The sequence below is a fragment of the Vicia villosa genome, linkage group LG6 (assembly GCF_029867415.1).
Source record: "Vicia villosa cultivar HV-30 ecotype Madison, WI linkage group LG6, Vvil1.0, whole genome shotgun sequence".
Lineage (NCBI taxonomy): Eukaryota > Viridiplantae > Streptophyta > Magnoliopsida > Fabales > Fabaceae > Vicia > Vicia villosa.
In genome coordinates this window covers 97233537-97252834 of record NC_081185.1, presented here as the reverse complement: position 1 = coordinate 97252834, position 19298 = coordinate 97233537, and the positions used below count along the sequence as shown (strand labels likewise).

The 19298-nt window shown below is 28.6% G+C and overlaps 3 protein-coding genes across 3 annotated transcripts; 1 reads left to right on the top strand and 2 right to left on the bottom strand.

Moving 5' to 3' along the window:
- The first annotated feature begins 2115 nt into the window (after window positions 1-2115).
- LOC131611925 (uncharacterized) lies at window positions 2116-3973 on the top strand. Its single transcript, XM_058883753.1, has 2 exons — window positions 2116-2182; window positions 2308-3973. The coding sequence occupies exons 1-2, from the start codon at window positions 2180-2182 to the stop codon at window positions 3886-3888; spliced, it is 1584 nt and encodes a 527-aa protein (XP_058739736.1). The 5' UTR covers window positions 2116-2179; the 3' UTR covers window positions 3889-3973.
- A 251-nt stretch (window positions 3974-4224) lies between these two features.
- On the bottom strand, window positions 4225-5334 carry LOC131614187 (uncharacterized). The gene is made up of 3 exons (XM_058885809.1): window positions 4714-5334; window positions 4482-4672; window positions 4225-4361 (listed from the first exon to the last, which is right to left on the bottom strand). Exons 1-2 carry the CDS (start codon window positions 5248-5250, stop codon window positions 4610-4612), a joined length of 600 nt encoding a protein of 199 aa, XP_058741792.1. The 5' UTR covers window positions 5251-5334; the 3' UTR covers window positions 4225-4361; window positions 4482-4609.
- Window positions 5335-5547: 213 nt separating this feature from the next.
- LOC131614186 (uncharacterized) lies at window positions 5548-17807 on the bottom strand. Its single transcript, XM_058885808.1, has 2 exons — window positions 17622-17807; window positions 5548-6744 (listed from the first exon to the last, which is right to left on the bottom strand). Exons 1-2 carry the CDS (start codon window positions 17805-17807, stop codon window positions 5680-5682), a joined length of 1251 nt encoding a protein of 416 aa, XP_058741791.1. The 3' UTR covers window positions 5548-5679.
- Between the last annotated feature and the right edge of the window lie 1491 nt (window positions 17808-19298).

The following is a 19298-nucleotide window of genomic DNA, read 5'->3' as shown; positions in this document are numbered from 1 at the left end:
ACTGAAATCGAAATTGGGGGGGGTTGGTTTGGTGGTCGAATTACAGAAAAAGTGCTTAAAATAAGTGATTCTGAAATAAGCTATTTTGAAAATAAGTGATTATGAAGTTAAGCTAATCAGCTGTTTCGATTCCTACTATCATCGATAAATATAATTCTGCGGATTTTATTCACATTCGAAGCACAAAAACATTCAACAAGCAAGAATGGAATTATAAGAATTATGTTCCTCTTTCACCGGATTAAGCAAACGGTTCAACAATTAGCGGAATAACGAATTAAGTAGACGATATAACGCATATAAATTCAGGAAGCATAAATCAATCGAATTAACAATGCTATTCTATGATAATTCGGATTAAGCAAACGAATGACACAAAATAGGATTGATATGAATAGAAATTATATTGCAAAATAATATTAACCTCAAGTCTTGGAATCCGAATTACAGCAGATTAACTCAATAGGGATTAGTTCGCCATGGGATCGTCAAAAGCTTGGAAAATTTCGTGAATAGTGACCGTATGAACAGTAACCGCGGCTGCCTAACCAAAGGGGAAAGAGTACAACCCGTTTTACAATCCAACTGGGTCAAACATACGACCCAGGCCCAAAACCAATTGACCCGAAATTTAACTAAAGCTAGTGATGCAACTTCAACAAATTTTCTGGCCCTGCTACAGTCCTATTCTGACTTCGACTCCAACATAAGAATTGTAGCTCTTTCTCTTAGCTTTCCGTGGATTATTAGAACGCCTCAATCGGACTCCTGGGACTCCAGATATGATCGTTTCTGTGCAGACTGCTAATGCTGAAAAATTAATACGAAAAACAATTAAGTGCAAAAATAAAATAAAATATAAAAACATATTAAAACATAAAAATAAATAAAACAAACCGAAGAAATGCTTGAGTACAAACATGGAAGAATGTGCATCAAAATGCACTGATCAATCATCAATACCATTTTTCGTAAATAATAGATTTTTTTTTCATATACAAATATTATTTTTGTTTAGGTGTCATTTACAAAAATATTTTGATCAATATCAATTTTTCTTATATAAAAATATTTAGATCAATAATAGATTTTTTGGCCTATTCTATTATTGATATATACGAAAAATGGTATTTATGTTCGAAATATTTTTTAGTCTAAAATGATATACGGGAAAAATATATTCAAAAAATCTATTACTGATCTAAATATTTTTATATACGAAAAATTTAATATTAACTCAAATATTTTTGTAAATGATACCTAAATTAGTTAAAATATTTGATTACTTTGAAAACTAAATTAGTTAAATATTAATATGTATTAATATTTAACTAATTTAGTTTTCAAAGTAATCAAATTTTTTTACTATAAATTTATTTATTTATTTATTAATTTTTAGAAAAAAATAGATCACACACATAAATAAATTTTAAAATTAATCACATCCCACATTAAATATGAATTTAAATTTAATTTATTGTAATCAAATATATTTATCTACTATTTAGGTTATCCCCCCTATTATAGTATATTAATCGAAAAAATCATATTAATTAAATGTGATATTTTAAATTATTCACGTCTTTTCAATTATAAACTCCATGTATCGATAATAAAACTCTTTTAACATATATCTATTTCTAAATTAAAACTTAAAAATCTTAAATGTATTTACTATTATTTTGCAGGAACTGTTCATATAGACTTCTTTTGTGGGATGTATGCATCTAATAATATTATTTTATCTTAGATTAATGATAATAGTATAAAAAGTATACCATTGACAGATAGTCCATATATGCTAATAATAATTTTTTTCTTTTAAGAAAGAAGTGAGAAAGTGACAAAAGAGATAAAAAATAGAGAATGGAGAAATATTTGATAAATTTAATAAAATATAAGAGTATATTATTTTAATAATAAAATTAAAAATTTTATGATACAAAGACCAAAAGTCATAATTTTGATGTGGCGACAAAAAAATTAAATAAAAGTTACTTTTTCTCAATGAATAATTTTCTTATAGATAAAAATCATGAGCCTAAATCCTAATTCCAAAAAACTAAAAAGCCCAATAAAAAAGTTGAGTCCATATCCGTTCTTCTCTAACCTATATATAAATAAGTTTTACCACAATAATCTCCTAGTAAGCGATTTTCAGCCTCCCTCTGTCTGAACCATGGTATGTGCCGAATAATATATATTTAGGCTTGCTTTTATTTGGAATGAGTTAAGTATAAATATTTTTATATTTACTTTTGTTTTGATTTGGAGTGAATTAAACTGAATTGAATCCTTGTTCTTCAGGCATTCAGAGAATTTTTAAAGGAAGTAGAAGTTGGCTTTCACGATGACAGCGAAAAGTATGATCAATTTCGCAAACTCTGGGTAGATATGAAATATAGAAAAATTCATTTTAGTGTTTTCAAAGCAAAATTGAAGAGCTTGTTTGAAGGCCATAAATATTTGCTTTTGGAATTCAACAAATTTGTGAGAAGCGAACATAGAATAGAGTGTAAAGATGCATCCGAATTTTTTCAAGCAGTAAAAGTTGTTTTAAAAGATGATGATTATAAAGATTTTATTCAAGTTCTTGAAGATTACAGGAGAAGGAAGATTGATAAAAGGTCTTGTTTGGCAAGACTGAAGGTGCTGCTTAGAGGGCATGCTTATTTAATCAGCCAGTTGAACACCTTACTTCCACCTCGGTTTCGTCTCACACTTTCTTGTTGGGATCAACTTCACTGGGATCTACTTTCTGTTATTTCCCAAAAACTCGATTTTGACGACCTCTTTCAATTTTCTCGTGTCTGCACCAATTGGAGACTTTTTCATAAATCAATAGACAAATCAAGTTTCTTGACATCCCAAGAACCACTGCTTCTTGAGTTTTTTAAGTGTCCTGTTAAGTTACCATATTCCTTTACTAGCCTACCCAATCAAAAAGTTTATCCCTTGAACAAGATGATGCTGAAAATGTTGAGTTACTCTTATGATGGCTCCTTCCCTATCTATGTTACCTGTTCTAGTGGATATTTTGTTATTATAGCTGACAGTTCTTCCATTCTGCTGATCAATCCGTTTACACAAATAAAGAAGAAGGTAAGCTGTCCTTCCACGTTTAAGTCTAAATTCTGCCCTCAACATAATTACCGTGCATTACTTGCTTTTGACAAATCCTCTGAGGAGGAATTTGTTTTGGTATTTTTCTTCGATTACTCCAACAGTTTCTATGTCTATCAATCTCGACATAATGGTTGGGTTACTTCTTCCATTAGCTTCTACCCTAATGAGGACCCTAACAAGGTCCCTTATGATGTCGATGATGGTTTTATCAACCTTTTTGTTGACTTTGTGGCTTTGAACAATATAATATATGTTCTTACTTTGGAGGCCAGGATAGGGGTACTCTGTTTGAATTCCAATTCTGCAAATATTGAATATCTAAATATGGTGAATACCCCCGAATTCGAATTACCATTTGAATTAGAGTTAGAGAGATCATCCTTTAACTTGGCTACATGTGATGAACAACTTTTACTAGTTCGATTAAATTCTGATTCTGAAGATGGTCCTCCGCCAGATAAAAAAGTTTACAAGATAGACTTCTCAACCATGACTTATGTCGAACTCGAAACCTTGGGAGACATTGCATTATTTTATGTTTGTTTGAAAAGCTGTAAGGCATTGAGCAACCCGAATAGATGGGGTTATGAGAGCAACTCTGTGTATCAAGTTTGTAGTCATGGCTGCACCAAAACTTGCACCGTTTATAATTGGGATACAAAATCCAACAAATACATTGCCCCTCCAAATCCTGAAACAAATGGCAGAATCTTTGATTGGTGTTTTAGACATCCAGAATATGAATTAGATGGTTCTCTTTAATTGATCGGTTTTTTCTTTTCATGTAAAATAAATATTATCAAGTATACTTATTCCTATTCTCTTGTTAGGTATTTCTCCAATTTTATTAACTTTGCTATTTATATTCTTACTCCTTAAACGTATTATATAGTTAGGAATGTTAGTGAACCACTCTTGCGTTTGTTTTTTATTTTGTATTCATGATAGTAAAATTATTCTCTATTTGATTGGATTGAATAAGAAAATCTATTGTTTTTTTTTTTATTTGTTTATCAATTTTAAAATTGTTAAATGTGATGAATGTTATGAAATAGAGTGAAAATTTAATTTTAAGCCCATAATTAAGCTCCTAAAATAACTATCAATCATAAAATATAATAAAGATGAGTATTTTGGCAAGTTTTTTTAGTGTCAAACTTTTAGAAGCCTTGCTACTATTTTAATAGGGCCGGTCCAATCAAGCCAGAGGCCCTGTTCTACTTCAAAAAATGGGCCTAAATATTAAAAAAAAAATAATAAATATTAAAAATGATGCGAAAAAAAAAATTATACGTTAATCAAGGAAGTACCAAAATGCTCAAAATATTATCTAAATTATAAACATCATTTCTTACCACTGAACGTATGTAGCTACTTAAAAAGAGCCATCCTGCGAACACTTTTCGAAGCAAATTCATCGATCAAGTCTTCATATTTTATAGTTTCCAAAATATCATTTTCAACTGCTATTGTTGTCAATCCATTAAATCTTTCTTGTGACATGGTAGACCGCAAGTAAGTCTTTAACAACTTCAATTTTGAAAAACTTCTTTCAGGAATAGTCAATAAAATTCTATATGCAATAACTGTATTAGTAAAACAATCCAAGCCTTTCGAAAATAATAATATATTAATAGGTGTTATGATTTCTTCAGGCAACATTTCTCTAAGTAACTTTAACTCTGCAAAAAATTCATTTCCATCAATATCAGATTGTTCATTGTGTTTCAATACCCGTTCAAAGTTACTACAACAAGACTTCAAAGTTGCATCATCCAATGATTGTAACTTGTGAGAAGTAAACAAGAAACCAAAAATACTTTCATACTCTTGGTATTGCTCAAATCTCTTATTAAGAGAAACAACAGCTTGATCAACAAGGTAAAGAAAATAATTAATCCTGAAAGATTCCTCTTCAGATAGCTCAACTATTGGGGCATTCAAATTCTCATCAAATTGTCTTTTTCTTTTAATTATACGCCTTTGAGGAAATGTAGGAGTGATATTCAATTCAACCGCAATTTCCTTAGCATTAACCAATGCCTTATGAAAACCGGTTTCTCTATAATTCTCAAAATATGAAATCAACTCCTTTATTTTTTTCATAGCAACATCAATAAGCATATCTTTTTCCTGTAAAATCTTGCTAACATAATTTATTGCAGATAATATTTCAAACCAAATTATTATAGCTATCAAAAACTCAAAATCACCAAGCTCATTTGTTGCTAATGATTTAGCTTCATTTCGTATTTAAGGATCAAGATCATTTTCAGACACTTCAAGTAAACTTCTCTAAAATCTAACATTTGAGTTCTTATAGCTTTGACACTTTCTACACGACTCTCCCAACGAGTGGAAGACAATGATTTTGGAGTCAATCCTTTTACATTATCTTTCAAACATCAAAGAGCCCTTGACTAGTTGTATCATTCACATTCAAAAATCCTAAAAAGGATTCCTCAATGCTAACAGAAGCTGAAGAAATATTCACATATCTTATTATCAAAGACATCTGCTCTTGGTGACTAACATCAGGAGTACAATCAAGTATCACAGAGAAATACTTTTTGCTTGTTTGATTTTTCTAATGATTTCAAGTTTAATTGCAGAACCAAGCAATGCAATCAACTCATTTTGTATTTTATGCCCAAGATAATGAACGTGAACTTTTTGAGTTGTAACATGTCGAACATGTTCTTGGATGATTGGGTCAAATTCAGCTAACATTTCAATCAAACCCAAAAAGTTTCCATTGCTATCTTCGTACAATTTCTCTTGAGAACCACGAAAGGCCAAATTATGTTTAGCTAGAAATTTCACTATTGAAATAACTCTTTTTAAAACATTTTTCCAATGAACCTTTTCTTTCTCAATTAATCTTTGAGTCGTTTTATCAATAGTTTGAAATGTTTGCAGCCTTTGACGATACTCATACCAAGTAGTCATATTTTTAACATGTTCCATGCCTAACTCATGCTCTTTAATTCTTGCACCAACATGTACCCAATCACTATAACCCTCATTTGCTAATTGTCCCTTACCAATACCATTTTTAAAAACCTTACAACAAAAACAAAATAATCTATCAAGCTCTTTCGAATAAACAAGCCAATCTCTATCACACATCTCTCCATTTGCTAAAGCTCTAGTATACAAATTAGCCGTAAAACGTCTATTCAAACTATCTTTAGGACCCTTTGAAATAGAATTATCTCTTTTAGGACCTTTCACAACTAATAAATCAATTAGTTGAGGTTGAAGACGATCCCAATTTCTTGGATCAAATATATCATAATCAATATTATCATCATCATTATTAACTTCCTCAAGATTATCATCATCATCATTATTAACTTCCTCGACAATAAGCATATTATCAAGACTATCATTTTCAATAGGAATATTATCAAGATTATCATTTTCAATAGGCACACTATCAAGATTATCATTTTCAATGGCCACACCATCAAGATTATCATTTTCAATGGTCACACTATCAAGAATTTCAACTTCAATATTATCAACATTTTCATTTGAAACTTGTGGTTCTTTAGTTAAAAATTTATCAAGAGCTCCCGCTTGAGATTTAACTAACTCTTCAATATTTTCTTTTTCCTACGCTTATCATTTCCACATTCATACTTTCTATTCTTAGGAGGCATCTTAGGAGGCATAGTAAAAAAACCTGAAATTTCTCACTATGTTTAATGTGTCAGCTGAAGATCAATTCCGTAGACCATAGTATTTACCGGCAATCGTCTATTGACAGTCCCGTTGTGAAATTAAGTTCCTAAAATAAATTAAATTAAGAAAATTAGAACAAAACTTAAATAAAAATAAAAAGTATAAATTTGTTTTAAATAAAACATACCAAAAAACATACCAAAATTCTTTCATTGCACTCAAGTCTCAGCCAAAATAAATTAAGAATATTCAACTTTCAATTAAAACATACTTTACATTTTACATCACAACACTCAAAGTCTCAGCCAACATAGTATAACAGTAACAACACCAACACAAAATCAATTAAGAAATAATCTCTCTTCTTCTCAATATAAAACAAATCCATATTTAGGTAATTACTAATTAGGTTTTTCTAAAACTCTATGAAATAAATTACAAAACAACCCCATATTTTGGTAATTAGGTTTGTCTAAAAGACTAAAACTCTATGAAACAAAATACAAAACAACCAAAATTCTATGACTATAGTCCATATATTCATTTTATTTTATCATTTAGTTTTACAATAAATCAATACCATAAGAAGAGAATTTGAAAAAATTAAAGAAAAGAACAAAAATAAAAAATGTACCTCATAACTTCATAAGACGGTGGTTTCAGTGCGGTGTTTCACTACGGTTTGGAGTTTTGTTACAGCGGCGTTTCAATGAACGGCGATGGCGGTGTTGTTCTCTTGTTGACAGAGTTTGATTTTCTTTATTTTTTTTATCGTTGCTTGCTGAAGTGTTGTGTTGTTATAATACTGATAGAGAAAGAGAGGATCATAGAAAGAGCCAAGAGGTGAGAGACTTGTACTTTTGCTTTTCATTTCTTTTAATGTTTTATTTTTTTATATATTTGTTTAATAGTAATATTAAACATTGGGCCACCAGGATTGTGAGGCCCAGTGCAGTAGCACTGCCTGCACCTGGTTGGGGCCGGACCTGTATTTTAACATATACTACTAATAGAAACATTACTATAATTATCTTTAAATTATTTTTTAGTAATTTTTTTTTATTATGTGTCACTGAGAATGTCTGAAAATTACATTCCAACAACTAAATCTGATCTTATTCCATGGATAAAGTTGTCTTTTTGCAAAATAGCTCACTATTATTTATTTGGCATTTCTTACGGGCATTTATAACTCAATATTTTATTTTATTTTTATTTTTTTAAGAGTGAAGACCCATTTTGGTCCCTCACAAATATCACACGAGTCAAATTAGTCCCTCACAATAAAATAGACCCAATTTAATCCTTTATAAAATTTAACCGGATCATATTAGTCCTTCTGTTAATATTTTTTTCAAACCGGTTTTTTCTTAGTTTTAAACTGTGACTGGACTGCCACGTTGAATTTTATTCATTTTTCATTTTTTAAATATTAAATTGATTTTTATTTTTAATTTCATTTTTAAACAAGTATAAATTAATAATATAGAAAAGCCAAAAAAATTTCTTATAAGTAGTTGAACTCAGGCCTATGTGGTTAATCTTAAACAATTCTAAATTTAAAATACAAAATACAAAATTTGTATCAATATGGTCTCGAACCTAAGTCCCTTCAGATTAAATGACAGTTAATTTAATACAATAGAAATTGATTTGTCTATTTGTAAATGATAGTCATTTTACTAACAATAGAAATTGATTTGTCTAGTTGTTATTGATAGTCATTTACTAACCATAGAAATTGATTTGTCTAGTTGTAAATGATAATCACTTTATTAACAATAGAAATTGATTTGTCTAGTTGTAAATGATAGTCACTTTACTAACAATAGAAATTGATTTGTGTAGTTGTAAATGATAGTCACTTTATTAAAAATAGAAATTGATTTGTCTTGTTGTAAATAATAGTCACTTTACTAACAATAGAAATTGATTTTTCTAGTTGTAAATGATAGTCAATTTATTAACGATAGAAATTGATTTGTCTAGTTGTAAAGTGAAAATCATTTAATCTGAAGGGACTTGGATTTGAGACCTCATAGATAAAAATTTATGTATAGAATTTGATAATATTAGTAGAAATCATGGAAATTACTTGTTTAAAAATTACTTTATAAGAAACAATTTTGGCTTTTTTGATATTATTCATTGATAACAGTTTAAAAATGAAATTAAATATAAAAATTAATTTTGTATTTAAAAAATAAAAATAAAATCCAACGTGTCGGTCCAGTCACGGTTTAAAAGTATGAAAAGAACCGATTTAGAAGTAGGAAAAAACCGATTTAAGAAAAATATTATAAGAAGGACTAATATGATCCGGTTAAATTTTGTTAGGGATTAAGTTGGGTCAATTTTTTTGTGAGGGACTAATTTGACTCGTGTAACATTTGTGAGGGACCAAAATGGGTCTTCACTCTTTTTTTAAATATCATTTTCATTTATTACGGGCATTTTATATTAAATGTTTAATTTTTTAAAATTTAAATAACTATTACACTTTAATATTGTGTGAGAAACATAATTCTAGACACAACTGAAAAATCACGTGACATTACTTGCTTTTTCTTGGCTCAATGAACCTTTCACTCCCCTCAATGCATTGAGTAGTGAAAGGTCACATTGGGAACCATCTATGCTACACTCTATTTCTCAGCTTTACTTCTTTTGATTATATTCTGCTTCTTTTCAATAAAAATCTAATATTCTTTCAACCTCACTCTCTCACTATGTCTCAACCTTTGAACAAGCTCACCTTCATCTCAGTCAAAAACTCTCTCTGAAATCTTGACCTTCTATGCTATCTATCTTCATTCGCCGTTGTCGATGGTCCTAAAAGCTCTGCTCTATGACACCGTGAAGCACCCTTTAATTCGTCGAAAACACACGATGTGCGCGCCTCAAATGCTTCACCAAACCTCGCCGGAAAATAGTCCAGATCTTACAAGAAAGAAACAAAGGAAGACATAAATTGAAGGTACCAATATTTCTCAAATATGTGATTATGAAGCCTTAGATCTAACTGAATTTCTATAATCAAAATCATATTCTATATGCAAAACTTATGTTCTATTGGGGATCTAGGTAGTATTTAAGTAACGAGTTGCATTTGCTTGCAGTTCAAAATGCTAAAAGAAGATTATTTTTTAAGGGAGGTTTTGTTGAAAGTCAAAATGTTGCATAAACAGAGCATTTTGCATGTGGTTGGATTTGAGAGACTACTTGATGAAGCGAAATCGAGTGCAAAAGGCTTGGAAAATGAGATTGCTTCACTGAAGGAAGAATTGAAGGTAGTTAATAATCATGTTGCATAAAAGATTGCTTCTAAAGACCTTGACGTTGATGAAATGGGGAAAAAGTCTTTGTTTATTATGTTCCTGACTAATAAAACCCCTAATAGAGGAACATGGAATGCTCTGCATATGAATGGAGATTCAAAGCTGATCAAGAAGATTTTATGTGTTACTGATGTGGTAAGAAAGTTGTTTTTATATTAAGGATTTGATTTTGTGTTTGAAATTATACATATCAGTAATAAATAAAATTGTACAACTAATGAATGTATGGATTCGTGTAGGTTGAGGAAGATTGTGATTATTTTTCTCCGATGATTAATGTTATTAGGGATGATGAAACATATCAAAGGTTGTCATATGAGTTGAATGAGTCCCAAAACAAGGCAATTTGGGCTTGCGTTTCTTTTTTTTCATTGCAATCATCAGTCTACTATGTATCTTCTTTTTCACTGTCTATCAATCCTGGTGTTTTATTGTGTATTGCAGTCAAGATGATTTATGCAAGCTCCAAAGATAGATTCAAGATAGAGTTTGATGGTATTCAGATTGAGTTCAGGAAACTAATTCTACTGAGATCGATCTTGATATGTAAAAAAGTTATGCTATCGCATTGGATTATTTTCTACTTTTTATGCTTATATCTTATCTCTATTGTTACAGAAAAAAATCTCAGTTATACATTTCCGATTTTGCGGTTTTATTTGTAGAAAGAAAGATTAAGATGAACACAACTTTTTGAAGATCTTGCAGGTGACTTTACTCTTGCAAAGCTACTTAACACACATAATTTTGCTTCTTAGGTAGAGTTTACGATCTTGCTACTTAACACACATTGATTGAAATAATGTTTAAAATCAAAAAATGTTTAGAATGATAAAAACAAACAACTTATTCCTTTCCCTCATTCATTTATCACCAAACATGTAAGCTGCTATATAAAATTATATCAACATGACTAGGGGTGTTCAAAACCAAACCAACCCAATAGAAAAACGCAAACCAAACCAAACCAAACCGAAACCGCAAAAAACCGCATTTGGTTCGGATTAGTTTGGGTCATTTTTTAATAAAGCCGCACGATTCGGTTCGGTTTGCGATTTGTATTTTATAAACCGAACTAAACCGAATCAAACCGCATTATGTTACAACCTAAATTTTCCTTAACTCACATTTAACCCAAACTTAAACCTATTATACATTAGCCTTATGATTACGAACAATTTTCTCATCCTTACACATATAATTTCAGTCCCAATCTTCTCAAATCTCTGATAACATTGTCGCACCTTCTTTTCCACATACATCTTCCCTCTTCTTCTATAATCTCTACTCTCTTATATTCTTTCTTTTTTCAGCTTCTCATTTTTATATTATTATTTAAATTAAATTCTACAGGGCAACTTAATAGTCATTATTAAACATTATATTTGCTTTTATTGTTAAAATTACTGTATATATAGGGAGGGTGTCACAGTCGTCCAGAGGTGTTGGTTGCAAGTTTAACGGAGGTGCATGGATTTCGTTTAACGACAGTAACCTATGCTTCGAAGCTGCTTGAATCCACCTCTTTCCATCTGTTATCGTCTTGCTGCATGCTTATTTAACAACGATAAATTATGTTTTTTTATAGAATCGTGTATGTTATTATCATAAATCATATACCATGTTTAATGTTGTTAGTTGTTTCTTTCAATATGATGTTGTTGTTCATCATTCAAGTACACTTACCATTTAAGTCAAACTTATACTCAATTGTATTTTTACTTATTTCATTTTAGTTTATTTTCCATGGTTTCATAACATTGTGGTTTTTGTAGCTGTTTATCTTTCAAAATTGAAAATAATGTGAGAACAACGTCTACCCTTTATTTGATCATATTTATATAATCATATTTCTCTGTTGTCCATTGTTTAGTGTCAAAAGATATCAAATGTATAATTCGTATGATATTGAATATCAATTAAAGAATGGTTCATCTATTATCTATTATAATATATAAAAAGTAAAGTACCTGATAATTACACTTTAAGCCCTCTGAGTAAATAACTAAAACCGTTCAAATTTCATGGCTAAATCGGTCATTTTGATGAATAAATCAACCATATTCATTTGACATTAAATGTTGTCTGATGTGTCACATTTTAATTGGTAAAATACATTTGTATATTTTTGATTTATTTTATTGCAATTTGTTACTTTTTATTTTATTTTCCTTATTCAATTTATTTATTAATTTTCATTTAATTGAACCCTAAACCTTTCAATTGCAATACTAAGCTTCTATCCTTAAAATAGGAAACGTCGCTTCTCAAATATCCTTGAAAACAACATATTCTGTATATTCACTGCTTTTGTATCCAACATTCAATTGCTTCAGGAATACAAAACGATACTTTTGAATTTCTTCCAAATGTTCCAATTCTCCATTAAATACCACCATCTTTCAATTAACCCTACTATCCCCAAAATTATTTCCCCTATATATTCAATTTATCTGTGCGTATATCATCAGACTTTCCCACCAGTGGTTTAAGAAAATCGTTCCAACTCACCTTCTTCCTCTTATCTTCAATGGCTTCTCCCACCTTAAAGATTCAACAAGAAGCATCTGTTTGTGTACACCTTTGACATCGAACCACCTTTAACACTAACAATGGTATGCAAATGTTTTTGTTAGTTGTTTTGAATTGTAAAAATTTGATTTTTAGATGACGGGTTTTATGGGTTTTTATGCAGGTCAAATCTATGGGCTTCATGGTTACAAATGTTCTTAGTTTCTTCCCGAAGAAAACGGGTTTCAATTACTAATATATGTTTTTGAGTTTTTGAAGGTTTTATGGGATACAATTTTGAAAAAAAAAATTATTATATTTTTTTTGACCGAATATTTCTTTCTAATTGGTTTAGAATATTACTGAATTATATTTACCTCTTTGCATAAATTAGAGAAAATACCTGATAAAAAATAGTATGCTTCATCTGATTGATCTCCATGAAACTGAAACTGATAATAAAATGGCAAAGGAACACCATTCATATTCTCAATCTATTATCCTCCGAACATCAAGTGGTAGCCGAAAAGTTAGAGCTGCAATCTCCATTTTTTTTCTCTATTTTGTTCTATCTTTATGTTGTGGCATTCATTTTTTTGCTTCCACTGTATCATCCATTTGCGGATTATCTGCGTATCATATTCTTTAATTTGAACACCATTTCTTATTTTGCGACTCATCCATTTTCTGTTCTTTAATTTGCTGATTCTGTTATATTCGTGTTTGTGTTACAGCTTATAAATCAAACTATGGCTCGACCTATTGAAGTTGTCAAAGACATTCATGATTCGAAGGATTTATGGAAGATTTGCAGTTAGGTGTAAGCATATGTGATTGTTTTCAGTGCTTCAAACAATCCCATGTATGCACATTGGGTGTGAAATTTATATGTTTGTGCAGATTGTATGTCTATTTATCTACTTATGGTACAATATATTTTTATTCATGTTCCTCCTTTTTTGGGTCTGAAATTCAAGTGGAAACTTGAAGTTGGATGTTTGTATATTACGGATGTCTGCATTTTATGGCTATGCATGTACTGGCGACTCAGGCTCCACCATTCTTGATCATCCGGTAGGAAGAGCTTTTGTTGCGGCAAACTGTAAGGAAGCCTTCTATGTGAGAGGTGCACACATATGCTTGAATCGATCATTAATAATTACCCTTTTTATTTTTCATAATTCTTTTAATAAAGTTTAACTTCCAACTTAATTTGTTTGTCTTTTTCAAATATATGGTCTTTTTCAAATATATGGTCTTTAAACATGTATCTCTTTCTTTTAATTAGTTGGTATTGGAAGATACAATAATTGTTTCCTAATAATCCTTCATTGTGCATAATATATTTAATTACTTGAATATTATCATCATTACGTTTTTTTTTTCTTCATTTTAACTTAACATTATACCAAATATATTTATACCATAATTATTAATTACATAATATTAACGATTAAAACCAACAGTCAAACTTGCTCTTCAAAATTCCAACAAATTAGAACATAAAATAATAATGTTCAAAATTTAATCTATTTCTTTTAAATTAGTAATTATTATTAGTTATTATTATTAATTATTGAGCTAATTTATTTATTAAAAAAATAAATTAGCTTTCAATGGTAACCTACACACGATTTTATTTTTGTATGTATTTGTTTTAAACATTAAAATATATCAAATCATAACTTATTATTTTTTAAATGGAAAGACATACTTAAAGTAAATTATTTCTTTCTCATTAATTATTATCCAATTTGATTATACATATAAACTTTACCGTGCATCAATAGTAAATTTCATCTTATTAAATAAAATGTAAAAAAATAATATACAATAATTATATCTATATATTTTATTTATTTGTGATACACTTTTTAAAATATATCTAATATATTAACTATAATTACGAAAACTTTTAAACTACAATAAAAATGGAAGATGATATGACAAATATGAACTTATTGATATAAAAATAATAATTAAAAAGAATCATAATTAAAAGTGATTTTATGAATTTATTTAAAAAGTATCCTGACGGGTACTGTTATACAATCTATTATCTATTATAATATATAAAAACTAAAGTACCTGAAAATTGATAATGCCGTGGAAAACATAATTATTAGATTTTTTATTTTATTGAATAGTGTTATAATTATAGGAATGAAATAGTTAAAAGTCAATTTTTAATTAGTAATGGCATAACTATATTAGATTTTCAAATAAATAGGAATATATTTTATGTATTTAATACAAAAAATTACACCTTTTAAATTGATTACAAAATCAATCACCATTATTATAAAATTAAATAATATTTATTTATTATTATTATTATTATTAATGTATATCATCAAAATAATTCTTAGGAGTTAAAAATGAAATAAATTTCATTTACGTGTTTTTTATCATGCTAAAGTAGTATAAGTGGATTTATATATATATATATATATATATATATATATATATATATATATATATATATATATATATATATATATATATATATATTTATATTATGTTTAAAATATGTCAATAATTCATGAAGTTAAAGACTAATGACACAGACATACACGGGTAAATGACTATTTAATTATCATAGCTATTAAAACTCATGTTTTTAACTTTTCAACGTAAAATCAATTTTTCGTTGTTCAATGTAATTAATTTGAAAGGTCACACGGGAAGATGAAAAATTTCTTAATGCAGATACGGAAACTCAATCTTTTTACCTTTTCATTCAAAAGGTATACTTTTTTAAATCTTAAATTCAATTAAATGATAATTATAATATTGAATAAAATTATTATTATTGAATTGAAAATTAAATAATTTCTCATAAATATTAATTTAAAATTTATTTATAATACAAGTAATTTGTTTATACTTCTAATTTGTTTTTTTATTTAATTTGTTTATTAAAATTAAAAGTTCTAACTTGAAATAAAATATATTTTGTAATCATTTAGATTATTAGAAAAAGGTTAATAAAAACAAATCTAAATCAATAGAGATAAAATTTATAACTTTTTACTACAACTTATATCTTTTTTTATTCCAAAGTTAAATATTTAGTTTTTCATTATAAAAATATAAGAATAAAAATTATTTTGTAATTATTTAGATCCTTATTTGAAATAAAATTTATTTTGAAATTATTTAGACTTTTATAGAAAGATTAATAAAACAAAACAAAATTAATTGAGATTTTGTAATTTTTGTAAACTTATGAAATAACTAAAACTTCTCAGAATTTTTTCAAATTAACTTCATAATTATAATCATGTTAAAAATATGTTAATGGGTAGTCATGAAAATTTAATGATAAATGGTAATCATAAAAAATAATGATAAAAGATAAAAATTTATTAATACAGTAAATTTTATAAATTGAATAAAGTATGATTGTTTTTATAAACGGGAATAAGTTACAAAGCATTTTAAATTTGAGATTTTATATTTATTACACTATCCAATGGAGACTACTTAATGTGACTATTTTAAATATATGAGAATAAATATATATTATTTACCATACATAGGTTTTAAATTTCTATTTTTTTTATAATTGTACATATTCAAGATCTAATTACTCTCTTAATATATTCATATTTTTATTATTTATTTAATTTTTAAATATTTTAAGTATACATTAAATGTAGAAACTTTTAATATTTGATGGGAGATGTCATACATTTTAGGTTTGAAAAAAATGAGCTAATATCTCAAATAGGTTTAATAAATTTTATTCTCTAACTATGTTTAATTTCTTAATTAATATTATATTTTTTTAACTTATAAAATTATATTTTTTATATTATAATAATATACATTAAATGTAGAAACTCTTAAGTATTTAACATACATTTTACGTTTGGGAAAATGGGCTAATATCTCAAATAGGTTTAATAAATTTTTGGAATTAACTCATTTGGATTCAACTGGGTTTCTTAACTCATCTGAATTGACTGGTAGATGTGAACGTATCTATGAGATACCAGTGATTGACGAATCGTTTTAATGTCTATCTTTTAACTATTTGTTTTGTTACTATTTTATATATTTGAAGTTATAAAATTAATTGACGGGTAGATGTGAATGTTTCTATGAAATATTATTGATTGAAATTACGTGAATATTTATGAACTGCAAAATAAGTTATATTATGTTTGATATTCCAAACACATGAATTATGTTTGATATTCCAAACACATGAATTATGTTTGATATTCCAAACACATGAATTATGTTTGATATTCCAAACACATGAATTAAATTTTGATAAATGATTATAAGTTATAAATATATTAATGTTACCTAACTGAAAATATGATGTCATATTTAATAATTTAGTCATTGATACGTGTAATATGAATCCATATGTTTATTGTTTTTACTTAAAGAGCTAAAAAATTTGATGTATTATTAGCTCTTTCATTGTTAACTATTATGTTTTTGGGATTAACATGGACTAAAATTTGTTTGCATTTTGGTTAAATATATATGGTTGATTTATATAAAAAGAACTTTAACAAGTGATCGCACGGGTTTCCTACTAGTTGCTTGATAAAAAGTATTACATGTATGTCATCCGTTTTTTTCTTTTTTTGAAAAAAATGTATGCTATCAGTTTTAATTGGTATATTTTGTTATATAGGTATAAGTCTTTGTGATACTTAAACTATAGCTTCTTACAAAAATCCTCAAACTTTAACTATAGCTTTTCACAAATATGGTTAAACGTGAAATGAGATGAAATCTTCTACTCACCCAAGCACATGAAATTACAAAATATCTATTCAAATATCATTTTTTGTACAGTGACTTATAAAACTTAAACGTGTTTAAATTTATTTTGACTTTTTATTTCTTTTGGAGTTGTAATACCCTTGTACAGGTTTTACTTTGAATGTATTTAATAATTCCGCAGGGTTTAGAAGGGTGTTACAGAACACCCACTTTAACAGTTGACCCTAGGTTAGATCTTAGTAACTCAAGTGCATAGTCATACACCCTTGCATAATCCCCTAGAAATGACCCATCAACCATGTCTTTGGCTGCAAACCTAGCCCTTATAGCCTTGGTTTTGTTGACCCCAACATTCCACTTCTTCTGAACCTTTTCCTTAATGTCCTTAAGCTTCATTCTAGGGTTGGTTTTAAGTGAATTTTGTGACCTCTTGCTCAGCCATTTTGTCTTGAACAACTTCACATTATACTTTACTGCAACTATGAGTGTCTACTACTTTTCTTAGTTGCCATGAATCCCCAGTAGGCAACTTAGCACAATAAGACTCCCATTCACATCCATCCTTACACCTAACCCTAACCTTTATCTTGTCATTCTCAGTGAACCTTAAATCTCTGCCAAAATGGATTGCATAAGTGATAATTGCCTCCTTGAAATCTTCTTTTGTACTAAAATAGGTTCCCACTTCCCATTTGTAATTAGACATAATATCCTTTAAAAGCTTGAAAATTGGATACTTCTTTCTCCTAGCTCTACTACCATCATCACTATAACAGTCACTTCCAAGATCCTCACTATCATTATCACTTCCTTTACTATCTTCCTTGTTTTCATCACACTTTTGTTTACCTTTTTATTTTAACTTGTTCATCATCTTCAATTTCATAGTCCAGTAAGTTACCCTCTTCCGATTCCAATTCAGTACCATACTCATCAGAGTCATCATCAAATACTATCTCCATTGCACAATCATACTCGAAGTTGTTATCATCAAAACTATCATCATCAGTCAGTCTTACATCATCATCAACCTCACCACCCACAGGTCAATTAACATCAGTTCCTACTCCATTATCATCAGTCTCTAATGGTCCATTATTATTGGTCCTCGCATCATCTTCTCTTACATCACTGGTCCTCGCATCAAATTCCTTCATCATCTCCTCAATCTCTACTTCTGCCTTATCTATTATCTCATTAAGTGGAATCTCATCAAACACAACTTTAGTCTCATCAACATAAACGAGCTGGGACAATGTGTGTTTAATAAAGACTTCAACACTAAGATGGACCTTATATAAATCAGAAATCTCTAAGGCTCCTTTGTCATCTACCAACATATTCATCCCAGCAGTTGGATCCTTATAATATATCTAGTCTATATCTGCATAACGTAGTTCCTTAATACTACCTAAAAACTCAAAATAACCCCACTTATTAGCATATACTCTCAATTTAGCAATCTGACCTCCTTCGTACACACTCAGGCCTCACTAGCAAATTCACCACTATGGTGGATTGTAATGTTTAGATATTCATCCATTTCAGACTATGTCTTAAATGGACGCGGAGAACATAGATTTTAGAAAGATGGAATTCAAAACAAAATAGAAATTTTAGAGCTAACTACGTTACTAATACAGATGCAGAAACTTACCTCTGATGAAGGTCGTCTTCGCTTTCACCTTGAATGTCGTCTCCGTCCTCGTTTGCAGAAACTTCAACTTGGAGATTCGTCAATGGCAACCGCGCTAGGGTTTCCTCCAAGAACCAACAATGACAATGATGTTTCTATTTCAATTCTCTTTTTTATTATATTCCTCAGACAAAATAACCCACATGGCAATTAAAATTACCCATATGGAAACTTAAATAAACACGTGTCTG

Excerpts from the sequence above, each read along its gene's own strand:
- LOC131614187 (XM_058885809.1), bottom strand. The coding sequence starts at position 5,250 with ATGCTTATTGATGTTGCTATGAAAAAAATAAAGGAGTTGATTTCATAT. Across the intron at positions 4,673-4,713 it reads TGGATTGTTTTACTAATACA|TTTTTCAAAATTGAAGTTGT; the intron begins GTTATTGCATAT and ends TCCTGAAAGAAG.
- LOC131614186 (XM_058885808.1), bottom strand. The coding sequence starts at position 17,807 with ATGAAGCTTAAGGACATTAAGGAAAAGGTTCAGAAGAAGTGGAATGTT. Across the intron at positions 6,745-17,621 it reads ACCTAGGGTCAACTGTTAAA|GAAAAAGAAAATATTGAAGA; the intron begins GTGGGTGTTCTG and ends TGATAAGCGTAG.